The sequence below is a fragment of the Mirounga angustirostris genome, unplaced genomic scaffold, assembly GCF_029215605.1.
Source record: "Mirounga angustirostris isolate CCGP_5_RB_7025 unplaced genomic scaffold, mMirAng1.0.hap1 SCAF_4, whole genome shotgun sequence".
In the NCBI taxonomy this organism is placed as follows: Eukaryota; Metazoa; Chordata; class Mammalia; order Carnivora; family Phocidae; genus Mirounga; species Mirounga angustirostris.
The window spans coordinates 57,663,569-57,689,614 of NW_026991712.1; the positions used below are offsets into that span (position 1 = coordinate 57,663,569).

General features: G+C 37.5%; 1 protein-coding gene across 1 annotated transcript in view; it reads right to left on the reverse strand.

The window, feature by feature from the left end:
* CRISPLD1 (cysteine rich secretory protein LCCL domain containing 1) overlaps positions 1 to 24,841 on the reverse strand; it is a 43,278-nt gene extending 18,437 nt beyond the window's left edge. Inside the window, exons 1-2 of the mRNA XM_045896354.3 lie at positions 24,394 to 24,841; positions 23,094 to 23,466 (exon numbers count right to left, since the gene is read on the reverse strand). Coding sequence (XP_045752310.1) covers positions 23,094 to 23,351 — 258 coding nt within the window. The 5' untranslated portion in view covers positions 23,352 to 23,466; positions 24,394 to 24,841. The remainder of the gene's footprint in view (positions 1 to 23,093; positions 23,467 to 24,393) is intronic.
* Positions 24,842 to 26,046: the final 1,205 nt, after the last annotated feature.

The window sequence follows — 26,046 nt, forward strand, 5'->3', positions numbered from 1 at the left end:
TTCTGGGAAAAGAAATCTGTGCTGAAGATATGAATTTTGATGTTATTCACCCAGAGATGACTTTCTTCAGGAAGATGATACAGAATGAGAAGAGGAATGAAAAGAAAATTCTAAGACTACCAACCTTAAAAGGGAGAAAAAAACAATGAATTAGTAAAATAAACCAGGGAAAATGGGATCAGAAAGGTAAAGGGAAAACTGTAAAAGGATTAAATTATAAAGCAACGGGACAAGGATTCTAGGCATAGAGAGCAGGCAAAAGATCAAATGCCACAGAGAAGTCCAGAAAGACAAGAGCTGCTAAGTGCTAATTCATGATCAAGAACAGTTTCAGAACAATGCTAGGGAGAAAATCAGAACACACGGGCACATACTTGACTGGAAGGAGAAATTGGAGAAAGCAAGTGTGCGTTACTTTGTTAAGACTTCAGAAAAGAAAAAGAGAGATATGCAGAAGCTTAAAAAAAAAAAAAAGTAACCTGCCAGGTTCTAGGGAGAATTTGTAGTCGTGACTGTAGGCCAAAGGAAAGCACACTAGGGAAAAAGAAGCACCAAAAAAAAAATAAAATAAAATAAAATAAAAAATAATAATAATAATAATAAATAATAGAAGACTATAAGTAAAATAAAATAATGGCTTGAAGCCATTGTGGTGATTTTAAAACACTCTTCCCCACAAAGGTGGAGTTGAATTCTCTCCCCCTCCCTTCAATCTGAGCTGGATAGTAACTCCCTTTTTTTTTTTAATTATTATGTTCAATTAGCCAGTATATAGTAACTCCCTTCTAATACATAGAATGACACTGTGAGATTTCTCAGGCAAGGTTACGAAATACAGCCTCTATTCAGTCAGTTCTTTCTCTTTTAACACACCCATCTTGGGACACCTAGGTGGCACAGTCAGTTAAACATCCAACTCTTTGTCAGGGTCATGATCTCAGGATCATGATCTCAGGGTTGTGAGATCTAGCCCCAGGCTCCATGCTCAGCATGGAGTTTCCTTGGGTTTCTCTCTCCCTCTCCTTCTGCCCCTCCATACACATCTTAACAGACCTGAGCCAAGAAATTTTAGTCTGGCTGCCCTGAAGACATAGCTGGAAAGATATTGTAGAGAGATCACACAGAGAGTGAGAGAAGCAGGAGGAATTTCGGTTGTTTGGGCTTTCCTAGCCCAGGCATGAGGCTGTCAGTTTGCAAGTCCAGGTCACTGCAAGCAAACATGTGAGAGACCCAAGTATGACCCACCAAACTTAGCCCTTAAAAGAGATCATAGGACCCTTATTCAAGGCCAAACTCTTGTTTTATACATGATTCTATAATCTTAGATGTTAGTTTTTCTAATGAAATTGAAGATGGGTACTTTTTAAAGAGGATAAACAACCAGCTCCAAATTCACAAATTCACAAATATGTTATATTGCAAAAGTCTGCTTACATACCTGTTGTATAGAAATTGAAATAAAATTTAAAATGTATCATTCAAATGCTTTAGGCTAAGTTTTCTTATCTGCAAAATGAAAAATAGAAGATAACTCAGGTCCCTTCGAGGACTAAAAAATTCAGTTATTGAGTATGTACTATGGATAAGCTGTTTTTTATGGCATGGCAAGTTTTCTATGTAATGCACTAAAAATAAGGGGGAAACCATATCAAATGAACTATAGTAAGGCTAAAATAGGGACACATTATTTTAATATAAGAACTGAAGCAAAGGAGCATGCAACTAAAATTTACTATTAATATTTAACAAATATTAATTAGTGATAGTTTTTAAAGTAATTATTTAAAGAATGTAATTAAGCATAGGTGTTTAGGTGAAGTTCAACAATACGAATTGAGAGGATCTTTAAAAAAACTTAATGAAAATATAGCTGTCCTAGAAGAAATATTATTGTGAAAACAGCATGGAATGTGTATTTTTATGCCACAACATTTTATTACATGTTTTAAGACCACCAATAATTTATACCCATCCCATTTAAATGTAAGTCAGTCTCTATACATTTCTATTTAAGTTCAGGTTTGTAAATAAAATCAAGATGGCCTGATGGACTTTTTTTTCCCTCTCTGAACTATTCACCCAGCAATAATTTAAAGCCAAACCACACTTAAAATTACCATTTCTTTATAAAATGGGTACTTGAGGTGTGTAGAAATGAAAACCACTCTATTTTCCAATTACATCTGTAAGCTGTTCCTTCTTAGACCACAGTGAAGTGTTCAATGAAGTTTTATTACAAAGAAACATTTAGAATACTACTAAATTCTTTGTCTCCAATGATATTTTTAAAGCCAGTTCAACAGGGAGGCTTTACCATTTACTGTGTATGAGAAATCCTAAATGTTAACAAAGGACTGTCAAAAGTAAGCCTAGAAATACAAAGTAATGTTAGTACTGAAATATTATAGTGGTAAAAATTGGAAAGTATGTAGCTATCTAGACATGTACAGAAAATTCCATTGACTGTTATCCTCTGTGAAACATGAGTGAACATACACAATTCATATTCCTACCAGAATACCTGCAATCCTGCTCTAATAATAGGTGATGACAGCTAGAAACCACTTAAGGATGTAGTTTTTAACAGAGTTAATATTAGTAGGCTACCAGTAAGTTCTATCACTGTACATTAGGTAAAAATTGTCATTACTGATATTACTTTTCCTTTCTCTTTGATACTTGAGAATAGTTTTGTCTCTTAAGAATGATTAAGTATTTTCAAATATATGTTCTTGACCACAGTAAATTTACAACTCTTTCCAGATTAATAAAATTTGAAAATTCATGTCCTGGGAAATGTATCATGATAATTAGTCTACCAAAGAGAATACCCTAGGTGACACTGAAGTAAAGTAGTTTTACAGACTTATATTCACCAACAAAGAAAATATATAAATGATTAAAGACATTTTAAATTGACCAGCTTTAAATGGTCTGGCACCTTTAAATGCACAAGAAAATTATTGACTAGAAACTCACATAATTTCATAATTGTTAAATGTCATTCTAAGTAGGAAGAAATAGGATTGTAAGATTTTCTAAAATTTTACGAAATTCTACCTAAGTGTGATAAAGCTACAATAGGTCTTTTCAAAGACATGCTGAGAAAAATGTCTTTAAATAAAGAAGATAAACTTTTTCCAAAACAACTGGAAAATATAATTAATGTTGCAATTATCTAAAAATGAAAAGAATATCTAAATAATATAGAAATAATGTACTAATTCATTACACCTTTTTGCAAAATTGATACAGTTTTAATGGACTTCCAAGATAAATGCAAAAGACAAAACTGGTCTTTGACTATCATACTATTAGGTAGCCTAATCAAACGACAAGCATCTGTCCATGATACAATTTGCAATTTAATATGGACTTTTAAAACCTGTACTGCTTTCTGGCAAAGTAACAATATTATGAAAACACAGTGGTTTGAAAAGACAATTGTGTTGAAAGTCCAATCTAGGCTAGAAACTCTGGTCTACTTCCTACCACTGAAAACTAGAAATAGCATGATGAAATTATTTTTAAAAATTATCTTAGCATTTGCAATAAACTTTGACAAAAGGAATTTCACAAACATTCTTGTTTTGAGACATATATATCTGCATACCTAACTTGGAATACCACCCTTGTATCTCCAAACCTACCTCAGTCCTGAGCAGTCAATGGCAGTCAGAAATAGTAACAGCATGATAGCTTTCAATGGTATTGAAAACACTCTTTCCCTAGTTCTATGTCTTCTGGACATATGCAAGTAAGGTTATTAGTCATAAATTTTCCTCTCATTTTCTTATATAGACAGAGTAAAAATAAGCTTGCATTTGTTCAAAGTACTTCAGTGAGAAATTAAAATACACGATACACCCTGGAAGAGTTTTCTTTCTTATTTAAATTATGTACTTTCAAATTTGTCTCTTGATTATGTCAAGTTTGGTTTCTGTTTCCTTATCTGTAACAACAGGAAACTAGAATAAAGTCCTTCAACTACGTTCAGCTTTAAAATTCTATTATTTTGCACTTATAGTCTCTTATAGAATGCTCTGCATTGTTTATAAAACCCCGTAAGAACTTACAAACTGTAAAATTATCTTTCTGATGACAATTAAGGGCATTTCTAACTAAGAAGCAAAAGCTATTTTGTGATTAAAAGATGGGCAGAGGACTTGAATAGGCATTTTTCCAAAGAAGACATACAGATGGGCAACAGAAACATGAAAAGATGCTCAACATCACTAACCATCAAGGAATGCATCTTGAAACAAAAATGAGATATCACTCACACCAATCAGAATGGTTCACATAAAAACAAGAAAAGAAATAACAAGTGTTGGAGAGGGTGTGGAAAAAAAGGAACCCTCCTACACTGTTGGTAGGAATACAAATTGGTGCTACCACTGTGAAAAACAATGAGATTCCTCAAAAAAATAAAAACAGAAATAGCATACAATCCAGTAATTCCACTACTGAGTATTTAACCAAAGAAAACAAAAACGCAAATTCAAAAGGATATATCTACTCCTATGTTCACTGCAGCATTATTTACAATATTCAAGATATGGAAGCAACTCAAGTGTCTATCAATAAATGAATAAAGATACATTATTAGAATACAATGGAATATTACTCAGCCATAAAAAAGAATGAGATCTTGCCATTTGCAATAACATGGATGAACCTAGAGGATATTATGCTAAGTGAAATAACTCAAAGAAAAATACCGTATGATTTCACCTATATGTGGAATCTAAACAAACAACCAGAAACAGAAACAGACTCAAATAAAGAGAACAAATTGGTGGTTGCCAGAAGGGATGGGGGGTGGGTAGGGGGGATGGGCAAAATAATTGAAAGGGATTAAGAGATACAAACTTCCAGTTATGAATAAAGAAGTTATAGAGATGAAAAGTACAGCATAGAGAATGCAGTTAATAAAACCATAATAACATTGTGTAGTAACAGATGGTAACTATACTTACCATAGTGAGCACCGCCTAACATATAGAATTGTCAAATCGCTGTTGTGCACCTGAAACTAATATAACATTGTATACCAACTACTCTTAAATTAAAAAAAAAAGAATTAAAGCTGTGTTACAACATTGCAAAACCAAAAAGGTTTCAGATCTTCCAATTATGAGTCTAGAGAAGAGCTCAACTGTTTCTGAATCATCCCTACTAAAGAAAGTTTTAATATTGTCCAAGACAGATATACTGAAACTTAACTGAATGTGACAAGAATATATTTTCAGTAAGAAGTTAAATCCAGGCTCCCTTCAGCTTAATCCCGAAAACACAATGGTAAAACCTTTGAAGTAAGACATAGACTTCTACATGTAATTTTTCTGCACTGCCAAAAGGAACAGGATTTTTCAGCCAGCTAACACATTTTTGTAAAACTGATATAGTTTTATGGATTTCCAAAATATAACGTACATGTAAATTTTCTGCACAGCTAAAAGGAACAAGAATTTTTAGCCAGCTCATGAACATAGTTGTTGAAGAAAACCAAAGACATGAAGAGTTACATCTTTCTAAATACCACCTATAAAAGATAATTCTTGCTGTGCCTTTACTTCTGGAAAAACAGGTTTATAAATTATCCATCATGTGTCAAAACTAAATCCCTCCCCAAATCACTGCTGTGTCCTATTTGAATCAGAAAGTGCAACCCAAAAATCTGACAGGATAAGCTGTCAACATGATCCTCTCGATAGCAATAACCTGACCTTCCAAAAAGAATGTTATTCTAAGCAAGTCACACATTTGACAGTTCACAAGATTTCAGATTTAAATTCCGAATATAATGCCGCATTATAAATTTTTTAAGCCACCTTCTTTGCTCCCTGTTGGTGGTATTATTCAGAATTACAATGAAGAAACTGACATCAGTGAAATAAAGAAAGAAGCAAGTCAATCAATGCTGAAAGAATGTATGATGTTTTTTGTGATAAAGTCATCTGGTATAGAAAGCACCATGGAAATCTGCAGTAACACATTCCTTACAACTCAAGAATTTCCTCAGGTGTTTAACTACTGTGCTTCACCTGTCTCGAAAAGACTTTGTAGTACCAGGGAAAATGTACAAGGCTCAGATTTCAAAGGGAACACCTGTATTACTGCACAAAGAGGCCAGGTACTGAGAAAGTAGCATTACCTCCAGGCAATGCACTTCTGAGGGTCTCCTGGAAGTTACAGAGATATGAGGCAGAGGTGGCAGTATTTTACTTACAACACTTTAAAACAATGCCTTAAAACCTTAAAAAAAAAACTAAATCCCTAGCAACCTGTAATTTAGGGAATTGCCTCTTCATTTCCTTAAAATTGAAATATTTCTGAAATGGAAATTTAATGTGTGGATAAACACACAAGATGATTTCAATAAACCCACAGTTTAAATATTATAGAGATACTGAATGCATGACGCAGGGAAGATTGCCCTTGTGAGACAGCAGAGCCATTAATTCAACACAATCCTTACATAGAAATGTCTACTGATACATCTCATTCTCATCTCACTGCAAATGCCCTCCCCAGTCTGACCATAACTTAACTAGCTCACTTATATCCCACCTCTATTCAACAGGGACCCTCAACAGCTGACTCTCTGAAACTTTAAAGAGTTTATGAATCACCAGAAGATCTTTTTTTAAATGCAGATTCTGGGGGCACTTGCATGGCTCAGTCAGCTAAGTGGCCGACTCTTGATTCTGGCTCAGGTCATGATCTTGGGGTCCTGAGATCGAGCCCTGAGAAGGGCTTCTTGCTCAGCAGGGAGTCTGCTTGAAGATTCTCTCTCCCTCTCCCTCTGCCCCTACCCCCTCTCACTGTGCATGCACACTCTAAAATAAATAAATCTTTTTTTAAAAAAATGCAGATTCTGATTTGGCAGGTTAGGAGACAAATCTAAACTATAATATTTCTAAGATCTGGTGCTAGGACCATACATTGAAAAACCACACTTAGAGTTGCAAGGTTCTAGCACCTGTCTAGTTTCTTGGTCAACTGAATCCATTAGAGATTTTCCCCAAAAGGAACTGTCCTTTTTCTGCTCTCCTACTTAGTTACTTAAACTTCATCCTTTCACCAAAGTTCTATTCACAATCTCTCTCCTTTTGGAAGTCATTCCAACTACAATATTCCATTTATCATACTCTTCTCTGAACCTTCTTAAACATGTAATTTACCAATTACTATATATTCCCCTTGATCTGTATCCATTGTTTTGTGTCTTAATTCCCAAACTAAAATTCAAAATAAAAATTGTGTCTCACACTTTTTTGTGTGTTTTCCATGGCATCTAATATAAAACATAGCATAACATACATTACCAGTATGTACTAATCAGTTATCACTTGTCTCACAGCTGGCCTGGAAACAATCAATAATTTGGATTGAAGATACAGGACCTAAGTTCTCTGCCTCAAACATACATGTGTGATATAAACTCAAATGAAAGGGTAGTCATAATGTACCTATGCTAAACAAAAGGTAAACCTCTAAAAAGCTAAACTTGGATTACTTTTGTAAATGTCATATCTTTGTATTAACTTTGTGATTAATCCAAGGTGATGACGCCTTCATTATTTTTATTGTCATTTAAGAGAGGAGTAGCTAATAATCTTCAAGACTATGTTCTAGATGTTTGAGGAGATTCAGTACTTAAGGAAATCCTTTAGTAACTGAAAAGTACCATCTCTCAGTTCTTTAAGTCTCCATTTATAGCACTGGGTCAATTTATAAGAATTAACACCGGGTTTTAATTTATTTATAGCTCATACAATTTAGACAGATGCAAGATTGATCATTAAGTCAAGCCTAGAAGAATATATGATAGGAAAGCTAAACTCTCATAATAAGTCACTCTGTATTATCTACTTATGTATTAGTTTATATTTATATTTCAATATAACTTGGGTTTTGAAAGTAAATATTTTTATTATTTTTTTAAGATTTTATTTATGTATTTGAGAGAGAGAGAGCAAGGAGCCCAATATGGGACTCGATCCCAGGACCCTGGGATCATGACCTGAGCTGAAGGCAGACGTTTAACTGACTGAGCCACCCAGGTGCCCTCAAAGTAAATAAAATATTAATTGCTTTTATTTATTGTACTTAGGGATGCTTTTCTAGTTTTCAGAAAGAAAGAGATGGGTTAACAAATGAAAAACTTCTTCTTAGGCAAATTAGTAATAGAAAAAGTTGATGGACACATAGAAACCAAAACTTAAAATTTAAAACCCTAATTTCAATTTAAACCAAACGCTAAAACCAGAAATATTTAAATGATTATGTTTACACAGTTTTAATGAAACTGCTATAGTAAGTTGCTCATTGTTCCTATAGTGAAAATTCTGTTTAACTTTTCACTAAGAATTCCTATCTCAAGAATGATAAATTGTTTTCCTTCCCAGCAGTCAATTGGAGCTATGTAAACATGGTTTCCTGTTTTCCTTGGCTGCTAGGAAACTCAAAGCTAGTTTAAGAACCACAGCAATCAGGTTTTTAGGTGTCCTTTAGTACTATGCCTTTAACTTTTTCTTCTTCAGTAATTAAACAATGACTAAGATAATGATTTTAAGAAATATGGTTTTCAAAAGTCCTTATTTGAAAATCTGCGAAAGACTATTGAGTTCAATATTCTTTGTTTCCACAAAGCCATTCTTGGTCCCTAAGTACCATTCTCTATGTCCCAAAAGGCTCAATCCTACATACCAAGTTACTTCAGGCTCTCTTGGCCCCTGGATTCCAATTGGATTTGGCTAATGGGAGACACAAACAGGAAGTCAGAGGGTGTGAGGTGTCTGTATTACCCCCTCACCAGCCCTATGCATTCCCTTTGAATCTTCTGCCTCACTGTGATGGTGACAGTAACCTGTCACACAGCCCTTCTTTCAGGCAATAGTCCTCACCAGGCTGTGACATCACCATTCAAGCTTGGGTGCCCCCCATCTCTTATGGCTCACTTTAGTCCGGTCCACAACTCTGCATATAGACCCTCAATTTTTTTTTCCTGGTGAACTCTATTATTGAGGCATTGTTTCCTGCTAAAAAATAGTATTTGAGAATAAAAATATCTCACAGAATTTATATTACAAACTGCCTAACATATTACCTGATACCTATTAGATCTTAATAAATGTTTTCTTATTTCATCGTTCCTTTAAGAATCTGCTTAATTTGCTGTGATTTGCATAGCCTTTTAATGGAACACTGCTGCTATTCATGTGACTAAGGAAGAAATTCAAATCCAAAATTTTGAATGACTGAAACACAAGATAATCAATCGTTGCCACCTAAAGTCCCAATGGAAAGGTAAATAACCCCCTTACAATTCAAATTCAATACAATATTAATTATACAAAGTTTAGAGTAAGTTATTCCTAGCTTTGCTTTGAGTCTATTAGCAATAAACTTTCAAACCTAAAGACCGTTTTCCTATTAAATTTCTAAGATAATATTTCCACTGAAACTCCCAACTACCTCCAAAGTTTAGGTAAGATGATATGTGTGTGTATCATTTATTCATTACATATATATATATATATATATATAATACACACACAAATACATAGAGGAATAATTTAAAAAGTGTTCACAAACCTCAAGTTTAGAAATCCATTGTAATAACTTTCACTTACAAAAATCAAATGAATACTGTCAAGTTTTGTCAAAGGAAATGTTTCTTTTTATTTTTTTCTTTTTTAGATATGAATAGAAAGATGAGTAGGGTTATGATGCTCTAATCTGTCTGATTTGCACTTGAACAAGGTTCTTTTCATTATATGTAGAAAAAATACATCCCCAAATATCTCCATATAGAGGCTTGGATCAGTTCTTTCTTTTTTTTTTTTTTTAATTCAATTAGCCAACGTATAGTACATCATTAGTTTCTGATGTAGTGTTCAATGATTCATTAGTTGTGCACAACACCCAGTGCTCATCACACATCACGTGCTTTCCTTAATGCCCATCATCCAGTTACCCCATCTCCCCACCCACCTCCCCTTCTGCAATCCTCAGTTTATACAGATCGTGGCTGCTAAGTACTTGCCTTCAAATCAACTGTACACATATTCTCATATCAACCTCTTTACTAAGAAGGTTCTCATCATCCAAATGCTCTCTTCCAGAATCCCCACCACACAACGACTATAACTTCTTCCAAATACTATTTCAAAATGTACCTCTTCTAAGAAGGCTTACTTGATTACTGTTTTATTCTGAAATTCTTTAAGATTTATATGCACTTTAAAATATATTAATTTGTACTTATTACCACATTGTGATTTACATCTCAAAAACAGTGCTCTGGCAAAAGTCTTCGCACTCTGATCCCTATATCTCCTGAAAGAGTCTCCATACTTGCTGAGGGGTCTAGACATCCTCACTTCATGAAATAGAGTTGTCCATAAACCAATGTAACTCTCAAAGTCACTGAAATCCAGTGCCAATTTAGCCACCTGTCAACTTATTAAAGAATGATTTTACCTAAACAAAATGCACTGCACTTAAAATTATAAAATAAAACATAAACACCATACTTCATTAAAAAGAATGTTTTTGCAATTTTTAAGAGCACTTTCTTGTCAGAACAAAATTAATGAAATCCTTTTGCATTCTACCCATTTTAGAACTGTTGTTGAAGACCTAATCATCTTTTCGTTTTTCATTTATTCATTACATTTTTTCCCATTCCAACTAGCATGAATTGAGCGTGGAGTATCCCCAGCCACTCAGCTGGGGAATACAAAAATTACTAAAGAACAGGTCCTTCCCATAAATGATGGAAGGTTAGGGAAAGAGACAGGATGCAAATACCAGGGGCAGAGGCAGATATGAAATGCTATGGGAGCCTGGGCAGTGCGTGGGAGTGCACCCAGCTCTGTATGGAAGGGTTTAGACAAAAGCAGATTCTTAAGGAAGAGGAGAAATTTGTTAGAGAGAAAACTGGGAGGGCATAAGGCATTCCAACATGTGCAAAGGTGATCAGGCTTGGCAAAATCTGTACAGCATCAAAAAAACCCAAGGTATATGGAATCATGGCATAGATGCTCATGTGAAATTAGTGATGCTTTTTATTTGTTTAGTTTTCTGTGTTCACAGAACTCTTGGTGAACAGACCTCTCTGCTCTCTCTTTCCAGGCAGGAGTTCTGATGCTCTTATTCCATCTCAATCCAGAGCCACGCCCTCCCGGGACCCCATACTTCTAGCGCTTTGGTTTCCCTCCTCTGAATAACATTTGATCTCACCACATACAGTCAATCATTCAGTATTTCAGATATGGATCAGCCATGTCTTGAGGAAATATAAGATACAGTTTTATGTTTTACTCCCAGAAACTTTATGGGATTGCCCCCTTCACGGGATTACTTTATATTGTCTGAGGTACAACAACATACATGAGAAAGTCTATGAACAGGAACTCTCGTGCTCATTCCTGGGTCTTATCTAATAGCTCATTACCCTTTTTTTCCTAGTTGCCCCTCCATACTTGCTCAATTTGAAATTCCACTTCCTCCCTCCTCACTCACATGCCCTTTATTGTTTATCCTATCACTGACTACACCTCTCCTGTCACTATCCCACAAAACTGTGCCATTAGCTAATTTTAAGATTTCATTTTCCATTTCTCCTCCAATTACACTGATTTAAACATTAGGCATTGGGGGATTTTACTGTTCAAATGCTTTTATCTTTTTGGTTTCTAAGTACTTCTTGAAAGAGAGCAAAAAGGAGTTTCTGTTGTCCTGCATTAGTAGTTACAGCTGCTATCTTATAAAAAGGAAGAAGGTGAATATAATAGTTGAGGAGGGGAAAAAGAAAGAATCTGAATTCCAGAGTCAATGTTTCATGTCCTTCAGGGAGCCCAGAGTCTATTCAAACTGGGGTTCCCAGATAGTGCTGCCACATCACCTGGGAGCCTGCAGAATAGTGAGGTCTATGTAGACTTACTGAATCAAAATCTGTATTTTAACAAGATTCCCAGGGGATTCATATGCACATTAAAGTTTCAGCAGTGCTGGACTAAAGCATCCTATTCCCAAAATCATACCTAATGGCTTTTCTCTAATGAAAACACTTGCTCTCCTTAATTTCCTGATGATTGATTTCAAAATGTTCTTCGATTAAAAGCTTAAAATATAAAGCAGCATAGCCTACTAGAGAGATTATGTCCATATTCATATTTTGCTTTTGAGGTTGATCAGCTACCAATATAGAAAATATGCTGCCATTTCTCCAATAAGCTAGGTGTAAGTAGTTGACTTAACCACACCTTATTGATTCTGTTAACTACTTAAAAGAAAAAAAGTAAGTTTCACCAGATCATAGTTCCAGGTTCTTATCTTTGGTAAGTTTTAGTTACCCACTATTCCAAGTCACATATTTGGATTGGTCCCATAATTTAATTTTTGGACTTCCCATACAACTATCTGTATTTAGCCCATTCAGTTTGCAATCTGAACCCCAAATATACTATTTGGTCTGTATCTGTACTTGATCTGTATTATGTAGTATCTGAATATTTCAAAACTTGAACCCCACTAACTTGCTTTTAATCATCTCTTTCTCATCTCCAGAAGATGCCTAGTCAAATGTCTTCAAAGTTCAAGCAGGTGACATCACATAAAGTGGCTGAAAAAGAGCAATGTGACCTATGGCAAGTCAGAGCAGGAATCATTACTTTAAATCTCCCTGTTTTTTAGAAACATCTTAACATACTATATAGTAAATCTTCTCTATATCTCTTGGATTTTTAAACTTTTAAAAACTGCTTCTGAACCTATAGCCTCAGTCTTTCCTGTTACAATAAATGAGGTGACTTTGTAGTTATATTTTCTCCCTCCTATTGCCAAGTGCTTTCTCAACTTCTTCATTCTCATTAACCTACAAACATACTCTTTTATAAAAATGAAAAAAAGCCCATATTCCCCTCTAGCAATAGGTAGTTTCCTTTCTTTAACCTCTTTCACAGCAACATCATCTTAAAGAGTTACTTGAAGTAACTTCCCTATTACCTCTCCTATTCTCTTCTTCCCACTTCAGTAAGACTTCCAGTCAGACCCCACCACTGAAATTACTCATATCAAGGTCATCAACAACCTCCATGTTAACAAAACCATTGTTGGCTTTTCTTCTTCATTTTACTCAGCCTCTCAACAATACTGAAACACTAACTTCTCCCTTGTTGAACTCTCTTCTGGCTTTTGGGACACCAGTCTACCCTGTCTTTTCCTCCAATCTTGCTGACCACTTTTTCTCAGCTTTCTTTGTTAATTGCTCCTCTCTGTTCAACCTCTACATATTGCAGGACCCCAGGGCTCAATCCAAGGCCTATGACTCTTGTCCATAAAAATCTTCTCCTTGGATGATTTTGTTCGGTCAGTTAAGATGCTTCCTAATAACATCTACGTAATTTCCACATTTTTATCTCAAGTCCCACCTCCCCAATGACCATTAAAACCCAAATGAAGATGACATTTGGCATCACAATGAAGCTTGGCCAAAAAGATTCCTGATTTCATCCTCACCTACTCCTGTCTGCTTCTCAGAAAATGCTTCAACTATCCACCAATGTGCTTAAGTAAAATCTGTGAACATCCCAGATTTCTCCTTATCTTTCACCCCTCACATTAAAGCTATCAACCAAATCATCGACAATGCCATCAAATCATACCTTGAAACGACCCACCTCTCCCCATCTTTACCACTATCACCCTGGTCCCAGTCACCATTCTCTCACACCCAGAATATAGCAATGGCTTCCTAACTGCCTCTCTGCTTTCAGCCTTAGCTATCCTTCAGACCACTCCCCATAATGTAGTCAGAATAATTTCTGAAATGGAAATTGACCAGGTCAATCCCTTGCAAGAAATTTTCCAATGGATTTCCATTTCACTCAGAATAAAATCCAAATTTCTCCTCACCTATAACCCAAAAGGGCTTCTGGCCCATGCTTATAAGTCTACCTCATTTTCTAACACTTCCCTCATTACTGAATAAAGTTCAGTCACACTAGCCTTCTTTATGACCCCTGAAAACCCCACTTCACTTCTGACTTAGAGACTGTATCCAGTATTCCTTCTGCCCAGATCTCTGTATTTTTGTTTAGCTAACTCCTTCTTGTAACTTAGCTCTCAGCTCAAGAGACACCAACTCAGAGAAGTCTTCCCCAACTATCCAACAGGATTAGCTCCATCTCTATCTTTCTCAATCATCTCATTCTCCTTTTCATTAACTTATTGAACTTTATATATCCTCCAGCATCAAGAACAGTGCCTGACACAAAAATGCTCAATCAGTATTTGTTGAATTAAATGCTTTCTCAAACACAAGTTTATCAATAACAAATTGGTTTAATCAATTATAAAAGCTTTCCTGTAACTTCTTAAAATTTTGAAGGCAACAGATACATAGGAAAAGAAGGAAAGGGTTACTTAGACATACTGTAATACCTGAACCAGACAATTCATTACCACTTGAATTTGTACATTTTCTTCCAATTAACTAGATATTATATGTATGTATTGTACATAATAATATATGACATATATGCCAGTTTTATAAATATCTGGCTTTAATTGAATTAGTAAAAATCATTAAAAATATGAGAATTTAGGGGCACCTGGGTGGGTCAGTCATTAAGCGTCTGCTTTTGACTCAGGTCATGATCCCAGGATTCTGGGATCAGCCCCGTTTCAGGCTCCCTGCTCTGTGGGAAGCCTGCTTCTACCTCCCCCACTCTCCCTGCTTGTGTTCCCTCTCTCTTGTGTTCCCTCTCTTGCTGTGTCTCTCTCTGTCAAAAAAATAAATAAAATCTTTAAAAAAAATTTTTAAAAATATGAGAATTTAAATTTTAAATCATGTATAATTATTTGGTTGTATAAATTCCTAAAAGGACTGTGTAAGAGGACACAGCTGAATGATAGCAAAGAATGTTCTTGAACTCAATGTCACTCAATTATGATTATAAATTATTATAAATGATTATTTTGTTTTTAATGAAGGCATTTAGTAAAGGTAAAAAAAATACTCAAAGAAATTGCATTTTCCTATTGACCATCATTATAAGTGTGGGATATGTTTATTGAGTTGCATCTTCTAAAACTAAGTTAAAAAGTTTTGGTTAGAAAACAGTTAAGAGTGCAGATACCACCTGGCCCATAGAAAATGAAACACACGTGTTGGATGAATGAGTGAATGAACGTGCGTGCTCATTTTTTTCATCCCATTCTGCCCAGCTACCCTTGGACCACTATGACTTTACCCAAACTGTTTTATCAGACTTTCAATGTTGCCTCCATATTGTTAAATTCAAGGCTCCTCATTTTACTTAATTTTTATAAGCGTCATCTAACAGAGCTGATCATCATTTCTGCCTTTCTTCATTTAGCTTCTAGGACATCATGCTCCCAGGTGTTTTTGTTGTTGTTATTGTTTTGTTTTTTTTTCCTAATTTTCAATTCCCTTTGCTGTTTCTCCCACCTCTCTAACTCTACACCATAAAGTGTGTCAAGGGCTCACTTCTCAAACATCTCTATCTATACTCACTTCCTTGATGATCCCCTCTTTCTTCATGGCTTTAAATACTATCTAAATGCTGATAAATGCTAATTTTATGTTCCATGTTAGACTACACCACATTTGTCTAATTGCATACATGACAAATTCACTTGGATATTTAAGCTAAATCTTAAGTTTAATATGTCCAAAATTGAGCCCCAGCTTTCTCTACCAAAAGTTGATCTATCTACATTCTTCCCTGTCTTAAAAATATGGTAACTCCAATACTTCTAGTTCCTCAGGCAAAAACTATACAGCCATACACCACATCCAAAATCTGTTAACTCCAAAATGAAATAAAATCTTAATGATATACCCCATTATAAAGAAACTGGTGATTACTGGACAAGAACGAGGCCACTGTCCTGTTCTGCTTCTCATGCTAAAGGTCTCATCTTCCATTGTTAATAGAGGGAGCGAAAGAGTAGACTGGCTTTTTGGGAGAGGAGAGGAGAGAAAACCATGTGGGAAAACAGCAGGCATCCTTATCCTGGGAAGTGAGAAGGCAGAGGTTGGTTTCACCTCCTCTAATCTCTTGGAATTTGTTGGCAAAATGGATATCAAGTAACTGGGTGACTTCTGGGATCTCTGTAACCATTAGGAAGCCACTACAAGTTGAAAGATACAGAATCTTCCCCATTGATCTTTAAACTAGAATAGAAACACCATCCATTTTCAAAAAACTGCAGCCAGGAATTGACTGGATTTAGATCTTGCATTAAATGCAGAAACTCCCAGCCTACTGGCTGCCTAGCTCACCAAGGCAATTTCAGTAATCTTGCAACAAGGCTTCCTTGAACTTTTCAAGATTGATGTTATGATTACAAAGGGGTTTTAGTGTGTATTCACACTCTTGCCACTTCTCACCACCTTCGTGGCTACCAGTTATCAGTATTAGATGGATTATTGCAATAGCTTTGCCTCCCTGCTCACACTTTTGCCCCACCTTGCACCACCTAATTTCTGTTCTCAACAAAGCCAGATGATTCTGTGTAAGTTCAAGATCATACTATTCCTCTGTTTAAACAGTTCAAATGGTTTCTTACTGCTCAGACTGAAAGTGAGTTTCTACAATGATCTAAATCTGTCCTTCTCAGTTAAATTTCTGATCTCATTTCCTACATTACTTCCCACCCTCACTCTGTGTCAGCCACATGGGCAATCTGTTGAGTATGGTGATTCAGGGTCTTCACACCTATTCCAGGCAAGAAAGAATGTTTGTTGTGTTTATTTCTGGGTCCTAGCGGTGCCTGCCATAGAGTAACCTCTGATATCTGCTGAATGAAGGAATAAATAACAATTTCAAAATTTTGTGGCATTTTCTGGCTTTGGGTGCTCCATTCTCCTCCTAAAACTACTTGTCTTCTCTTTCCTTTCTGCCACTTTTAGCAAGATAAAAAATATGCAAACATGGAACTTTGGGTAAATGAGTTATGAGGCCATCATTTCATTACCTGTATTTATTCTGGATATATGTAACAGGTGGCAAATAATGCCAGAAAATATAGATTTATGAGAATAAACAGAGCAACTCACAAGACAAAGATCACTCTTTCAGGTTTGGATTCAGGCTACAGACAGAAATAGGGCAGAAACCAGACTAGCTTCACCCTGTTTAGCAAACTAGGTTGTCTCATGTCCAGTTTCTATGATTATCTGCTATACTAAAGTACAGGAAAAAACAAGACCACTAACAACTTAACTTCCCATGTTAAACATGGCCTCAGAAAAAATCTAAGCGACAAACAGGAACCAAGTTATTGCAACATGCACCATGGACCAAAAGTACCACTGGTTGTTTGCCTCAGAGCCTCTGGTTGCCTAGCAAAAGGAGAGGTATTCAGATGTATTTTGTTCTACATTCGGGAAAGTGCTATGCCAAGGTTCTACCCATAGTTTCGCCCATATGTCAGGTGAGAACAAGCAGGCACAGCCACCAAACCTCCCAGCAGAGTGTCTGTCAACAGTTCCCTAAAAGACATGGAAATAGTTATAATAGCGGAAAATGGCTTATATAATTGGCCCATGTGTCCTTTTTCAGGTAAATTGTTCTGGCTGCTAAAGCACATTCTAGACTTATGTACACTTTGCATCACAGTGAACTACTTGGGATTTCAGTCTATAGTGTTTTAGGGGCTCTATGTTAAAAATTTGTAGCAAGAGGTAAATACCCATTAACTCATTTTAGTATTTGAATTCCAGAATATTTGAATATATTTATTATTATCTCAGTAGCTCCATACTACAGGATAATTTTTAATGTACTATCAATATTTTAAATATTGAATTATTTGAAACATTCATTCCTTCATCTCTAGCATTTCCAGTTTCTATGTCAATATCTCCAGTGTTGCTGATATCCTACCTTCCAGAAACTTTATTATTTTAATTCCTCTTTCTTACCTGTCCTCACATTTATCTCATATATAATCTCTATTTTTCCACCCATCCCCTTCATTCAACATATTTGTTGAACCATCAACAATATTCAATCAAAAAAAATATTTACTAAGCATTTCTAGGCATCAGGCACAGAGTTGTAAACAATGAGGTAGGATGCTTACCTATCTAGAAATTTAAAATCTTGGAAAGGAAAGGAGACATGTAACTATTTAATTGCAACAAAACGGTTATACTTTCAATAAGTTTGAATAAAATATTTGAGGAGCACAGAAGTGGTGCTCCTTCTGTGGAGCAGAGGAATGGGTGCACCAGAGAAAGCTCTGCAGAAAGACAACATTTGAGCTTAGTCTTGAGTAACAGATTATGAGGAAGGGACAGGAAGCACAGATATTCTGGGCACAGAAGAAACTGATGAGCAAAGAGGCAAAGAGACATGAGGAAGCACAACCATCTTTAAGAACAGTGAAAATAGGGGCGCCTGGGTGGCTCAGTCGTTAGGTGTCTGCCTTCGGCTCAGGTCATGATCCCGGGGTCCTGGGATTGAGCCCTGCATCGGGCTCCCTGCTCGGCCGGAAGCCTGCTTCTCTCTCTCCCACTCCCCCTGCTTGTGTTCCCTCTCTCGCTGTCTCTCTCCCGCTCTCTGTCAAATAAATAAATAAATAAAATCTTCAAAAAAAAAAAAAAAAAGAACAGTGAAAATAGTTCAGTGTGAACACAGATCCGGATATACAAAGGGAGTTGAGGACCATGGGCAGAAGTGACATGATGTGCCTCCTTTTATACATTAATCAAGGTGGGCTTCAACTTGTGAGCTTCCAGAAGTTAACAGAAGTTTTGCACAGCTGAGTAACAACCACAGATTTGTTTGAGGAAAAAGACAGATTTAGTAACAATGAGGAAGGTGGACTAAAGTAAAAATAAAGTAGGAACAGACTGGTATAGTCCGTTGGGTGAGAAGCTGTAGTACCAATCTTGAGGTGAGATAATGAGCAAAGGTTAGGATGAAATGGAAGAGATGAATTCAAAAGACATTTCTGAGACAGGAGCTACAGAATTTGGCAAGTAACTGTGTATTTATGTTTGCATGCATGTGTTATATGAAAGTGGGAAGAAAGAATGAAAGCATGGCAAGAGTTGGGGGATGGGGCCAATTTTCTGTTTTGTGGCGTGTTTTGTTTTGTTTTGCTTTGCTTACAGAAAACTGAGCAGATGTTGATGAGATCTACTAAGAATCCAGGAAAAGAAGTAGGATCACGGGCAAGGGTGGAGGGAAAAAGGTAAGGCAGTTCATTTTCTTTTCAGACATCTTAAGTTTGAAGTAACTGTGGAGTAATACCACAAGATGACCCATATTTCCAGTAAGAAATATGAAAATGAAGCTCAAAGAGAAGACTGTTACATAGAGATATAGATTAGCTATGGACTATACACCATCAATATACGGATGGTATTTAAAGTCAAAGGAGTACATAACATCCTGTAGGAAAGGAGAAGGCCAAAAGGAAAAACCTAAGAAACAAAGTTTTACAATATGAGCTAGAAACAAGAACACGTCGATGAAATAACCAGAAAAATAAAACAACCAAATGATAAGGTGAAAGAAAACCCATGGAAAGGAAAGACCTGAAAAAAAGAAAGTATGTGCAACAAATGTCTTATCTCCTTTCAGCTTGTAGTTTTATTCTTTACACCAATTTTACCATTGAGAAAAGCAGTGCCCAGAATGGTTGCTGACTGTCAGAGTTCACATACCAGCAAGCAGCAGAGGCAAAGGTGAACCTGCTGCTATCGAGGGCCAAAGCTAGTTTTTCCTTTAAAAATCCATTGCCTCTTTCAGCAACAGTTTCCATTGGTGACCCAAGAGCTCTAGTTTCTCAACTTACCCAAAATTAAATATGGGTAATCTTTCTTTTTAAAGGCTTGTCTAAAGTAAAAATCTGTAGGACTTCTTCATTTATGAGCTTTCAAAAAGAAAGCCAATTAGGGAGCCTTTCCAAGCATCACTGGTTTCAATAATCAATAATTCATTTCTCCCTTTCCTGATTCTGCCCCAGGTCTGTGCTTTCCTCAACCTACTCTTCTTCTAGAAGTTTCCCTGGAAGCAGCACTTGCCTGTTTCTCTTCCTCTAGTTGAGATACGCCCTCCACTCTTTGCCACAATTCAGGGTCCTGACCACCTTCCAGGAATAACATAAACCCCATCCTCCCCACTGATTAACTCTCACCATTAGGAATATTCCATTATTGGTGCTCCCTTGGCATTATTCACACACTTTAGCAGAGAATTTTATGCCCTTGTTTACTTGAACATTTTCAAATGTGTCTATTCTTTCTTCTCAATCAACCTATAAGCTCTTCAAGGGAAGATGTGGTGTTCCAGAGTCAATTTTTAACCCTATTAGTTAAATGATGGTAAGAGTAGGGGTAGGGATGTGATGTTAATAAATGTGGATGTGGTTGGCTGCCATTGGTTCAAGTACAAAGAGTACACTAACATGAGCACCAAGCGTAAATAAGGTAACTGGCTAGTGACATGCAGTGTACAAGTAGACAAAGTGGTGGCACTGCTAGGGTATTGCAGATTTTACAGGAAATAGCTCTTTAAGCCAAATTTTAATTTTGCTGTCTCAGAATAAATACACTTTTATTTTTTTAAAGATTTTTTTTTTTTATTTACTCATTCGAGACACAGAGATACAGAGAGAGAGAGAGAACATGAGCAGGGGGAGAAGCAAGCTCCCCGCTGAGCAGGGAGCCCGATGCGGGGCTGGAGCCCGATGCGGGGCTCGATCCCAGGACCCTGGGATCAGGACCTGAGCCGAAGGCAGACGCTTAACCATCTGAGCCACCCAGGCGCCCCAGAATAAATACACTTTTAAATAACTATTTGAATAAGTAACATTTTCACAAGGTTTATCAACATCCATACTTCTACTGCCATGTAATACATAAGTCAACAATATTTCACATAATATAGTATTGTTCTTTTAGACCTTCCCCTTAAATGTGTATTCTAGAAAACGTGTTCCAGTACAGTTGGGCAATGAAGTCCTTTGCAGTCCAGCTAATGGCCAAGACACAGTTCCAGTGCTAATAGTATCTAAGGGCAACACAACATAAACCCTGGCTGGTTTCTAAATCTACATTTCAAGGATAGAATGAAACCAGTGAAACTAAAAAGAAACTCCTATAAACACCCCAGACTAGACATCATACAATAGGCAGTTATTTTCTTTGGAAGTAAGACATGAAAACGAATTACAGAACTGTTCTTTCATTATTTCCATATTACTTAAAAAACACACAAATATTCTCAGGTTTCTTTTTGTGGGTTCAAACTCCCAAGTTCTTCCTTATTTTAAATAAAGCAATGGAATACCTATCCACATGGAATAAGCATAAGGTGGCCTACTTGGAAAGGCTCCATAATTGGCTCTTGCTGTTTGAAAGCTCACAAATGAAGAAGTCATAGAATTTTTTACTTTGGACAAATGTTTTAAAATACAAAAAAAAAAAAAAAACGAAATGTGAGACATTACAGATGTCATAGCCTGCAAAGAATTTTTAAAAGAGCTAACAATTTCCTTAGGTATTTTATTTAAACACTATGGGAAGACGTAAAATTAACTATCGGTCATAGTCACATTTACTAAGACCTTACAATATGCCTGATAATGAGCTAAACTTTACATAGGTCATCTCAATCAATTCCCACAACAACCCTCTGAGGTGAGTACACATGCTAGACATGAGGGAACGGAAACAGAGAGAAATTAAGTTGCCCTAAGTCACACAGCTAATGGGTATCAGTGCCAGAATTTAAACCCAGACTGCCTGATTGCCAGGCCCTGATTCTTAACCTCTGATGAGTTCTCTTGAAAGCTACCTACTTTCTTCAGGGTAAATTTTTTTTTCTAGTGAAAGCTAAAATAATAAGCTATACTTTGTAATGGGTAATGTGAACTTAGAACTTCCATATATCATAAAAGCTGCCTAGAGAATATCCATCGGCACTAACGTGAATACAGAAAGAAGAAAACCAGAATGCATTAAAATTAATACCCTACAACGTATCCAAAGGAGAAATGCGATTCCCAAGGTTCACTGTATAAACGTTGCTATCACCAATGATTACTTAGCAGTTTTTGCTAGTACATTCCTAATTTTAGTGTAATAGATATTTGAAAATTTTTCTCCATATTTAAGGTATAGAGTAATACATTAATGAGTAATACCCTAATAGCCTTTAAAGAATAAGTTTGTGGGATGCCTGGGTGGCTCAGTTGATTAAGTGTCCGACTCTTGATTTCGGCTAAGGTCATAATCTCAGGGTCATGAGATCAAGCCCCGCGTCCGACTCCACTTTGGGCAGGGAGCCTGCTTAAGATTCTCTTGCTCCCTCTCCCTACCTCTCTAAAAATAATAATAAATAAAAATAATAATAATAATGTAAGTCTGTTTCCCAAACTTGTTACTTTATTCTAAAAATAAATATGAGGTTATTATGGATAAGTCACATATTTATTTTAATCTTTGTCCAGGCTTGTTTTCACATGTCAAAGTGCACAAATAAACCCACAAGAAAAAAAAGTCATTGCCAAAGCACTTCTTAACATAAAGCAACCACAGAAACATACCCTTTACAGTGGGTCATTTACATATTGGTAAGAAGCAAGGACCCATTGGAAAGTTATCAACAATCCAGAAAACTGCTTTAAATTATTGGTCCCTGATTTTTTCAGATCCACCATTCATAAGTTCCATCAGTTAGGAATTAGGAAGCAATTGTTCTACTAAGTCACTTAAAAGCAAATGTGTCAGCTGTTCAGCATTTTCAGTATAGGAATCTTCCTGGTAAGAGTAGAATTTAGGACTTTTAGTAGGAACATTGCATCTGAAGATATTTAATTCTACTCTGAAATTCAAAGAGCTCTTAGAATAAAGGGAACACTGATAAAAAAAATATGCAGAGGAAGATACTCCCCAAGGAAATCTCTTTTTTTTTTTTTTAAATTTCATACAGGACAAATGGTAAAGATTAAATAATAGCATGAGGGAATTTAACCAGGAAGACTGAAAGCATTAATAAACATTTTTTGTACATACCATTTGAAAATTTCCTTACCATATACTGCATATTAGATGCTGTTGGATACACCTGACTTCGTAATTTGTTATGAAGGTCCAAGATACTCTGCATGTCATTGTCTGTGATGGCCCTTTTCCCTCTTTGCTTGGCCATCCACCACTCACCATCCTCATCCATGTACTTTTCCAAAAGCTTCTCCAATAAAGTAGCATTAGGAACTACCATGGCTGGAATTGCTCTAGCCATGAATAGCACTGTGGTTACTCTGAGCCACTCCTGCGCGGTACACTTCATAATGAATGATCTCAGGATTTCCCCAGGAAAATCTCCAAGACAGGCTCTTCCACTCCTTTTGGCTATCACGACATGCAGTGTGATTAAGGTGAAAATCGAGGCAGATACTAATTTTCTAATAACAAAAGTAAAATAACAGTTACAAAGGAAGTGTGACAGTTTGATTTGTTTCTATAATGCCAACAAATGGACATGCACTTTTTGAAATACCTATCTCCGATCCATTTTTTCCTCCAGAGGACTTTTCACATTGCGTTATTTTCACAAAATAAGCAACTATATGTACCAAGATAACATGCATGAGGCCAAAATAAATGGCAAAAGTAGCCCCGAAGAGTCCAAGTCTGAAATCAACTTCTGAATTGAAAGGCTTTAGATGGCTATATATTACATACAGCCTGCAAAGGGTATTATCTACCTACAGGGTTTTCTATCAGTCTAGAGGTCCATGTTTCTCTGTATTAAGGTATTATTTTATACCAGTGTCCTATATCCAGTTCGCAGACACTCAGAATGTCCACAACATGCTGAAATTGAGGTGCATGTTTTAAAGTACAAAATGTCATTCATTCATGTATCCACGGGTACATCTAGAGGGCCCACGGAACTAATGCCAAAGAATGGTCTGGGAGGAAGTCTCCTCTTAACCAGGCGCAGGGCAAGAAGAATTCAATCATTATTTCCTGGGAAGTGTGAGCCCAGCCTGTGGCCCGCACCCGATAGAGCTAACAGTTCACCACTAACTTCAGCTTTTCCTCCCACACGCCGCAGGCGCACACTCTTCATAACCCAAACGGAAAGCGCGCGACAGGAGGAGGAGGAGGAGGAGGTGAAACCCACAGTCACTTGAAAGCACAAGCATCCGCAGATCTCCATCGCTGCAGCTTTCCAAGCAGCCCACTCACCCTCCGTGTCCGCCCATTCTCTACAAGTTGGCTTTTTTTTTTTTTTAAGTGGGGTTTTGGGGGGAAAAAAAAAAAAAAGTAGATGGGAAAAGGTGGGAGCCTGACGACTCGGCGATGAGTTTTAGAAATGCCCTTACCTCTCCAGCGTGAAGTTCCCTAGGAGAGCGGAGCAGAACACCACGGCCGGCCTCCCGCAGCCGCCCCAGCCTGCGCACGCGAACGCACACACACAGTCGGGTCGGGAAGGACCGGGACACGGCGCGTCCTGGGGCGACGAGGGCGCTGACTGAGGGTGGACGCGAGCCTGGGCCTTCGCGGCTCCGTTAGGTCCTGCAGCAGGCGAAGCGCTCCGAAGTCAGAGCCTGAAATTCGGGCTGAAAGGGAGCGGCCCGGCTAGCTAGCCAGGGTGGGCGCCCGAGCTCCTGCAAGCGCTCTCCGCAGGAGCAAGGGGCGGGGACAGGAGCGGGGCTGGGAAGCGAAGGCCGGCGGCGACCTCGCGCTCCCGCTCGGTGCAGCCGCGGTGCGCAGAGCAGGCGCCGAGCGCTTCCGCCGCTCCCGCGAGCTCCCGGGCATTTATTGCGGTCCCTGCGCGCGCACGTGACGTGAGCGCCCCTCCTCGCCCACCCCCACCTCTACCCAGCCTGGCCCGCTGCCTGCTGCGGAGCAGGGAGCAGCCGCTGTGCTTCTCCCCCGGCCCCGCGAAGCCTGGACGCTTGGCCTTTGTGGGCGTGATTTGGGCTTCAGAGGCCTGGCGTGCCGGTCAGGACCCTGGGGGAGGCGTGTGTAAGGAGGGCCCCAACTCCTCCCGCCCCTCACAGCTCCTCTGCTTCCAGAGGTCTTCCTCCTAGTTGCTTCCTGACGAGATGCTACAATGACTTTAACAACCCTTACAGAAAAGGAGGAGCCCCAGAGAGCATGCAGAGGGAGTAGGGATGGGTTAACACACCAGATCTTGGAGATGCAGAAGAGGTACTGGGGGACGGGATGGGGAAGGAAAGGCTTTTTCTTTTATTTTCTCCAGGAGATCACTTCTGTTTCCAGGACCCAGTGTCTAGAATTGAGAAGTTGTTCTTTTTGGCTCCCTTAAAACTTTATGACCAGATGGACAAGGGGTTTCATAGAATGATGTAATGATCTGTCACTTGGGATTGTCTGACAGTTGAGTCTCACTTCATCTGTAAAATATGTGGCATTCGCTTCCCAAGGGGACGAGAGCACTTTTTTTTTCTTTTATGATGATGTATATACTTTTGGAGTTGATATATAAAGGGCGCCTTAAATTAATTCATCAGTGCTATATTAACAGGAATTCAAAACCCAGCCCTAGAATTGATAGTGAAATGAGTACCATTTTCCTTGTAGTCCATGTTATAATCTGGAGTAAGAAAATAACTATGTTTAAATTCAGGAAGGCTCACCCCACTGAATGTGGTGCTGCTTCTACAGATAGGTTTTTTTTTAATTAATTAATTTAATTCATTTACCTTTGCTTCCCTTCTGTAGTGAGCCATGATTTTAATTCTTTGTTTCTAAATGCTACAGTGTATAGCATATGATCAAATGAAGTAAAACATTTTGATAGTAACTCCCAAATCATCCCAAGCTGCTACCTGTCTCTTTCCACAATGAAGTTACACTTTATCAAACCTAAAAACTGACATTTAAGCCTCAAGTGCACTTGAGACCTTGCTTCCTCTCACAATAAAGAAAAGGAAAGCATCACCTATCTGAAGGGCACAGAAGGTGAAAAATTTTGGTGCACATACGACTTTCACAGAAGGTGTAATTTT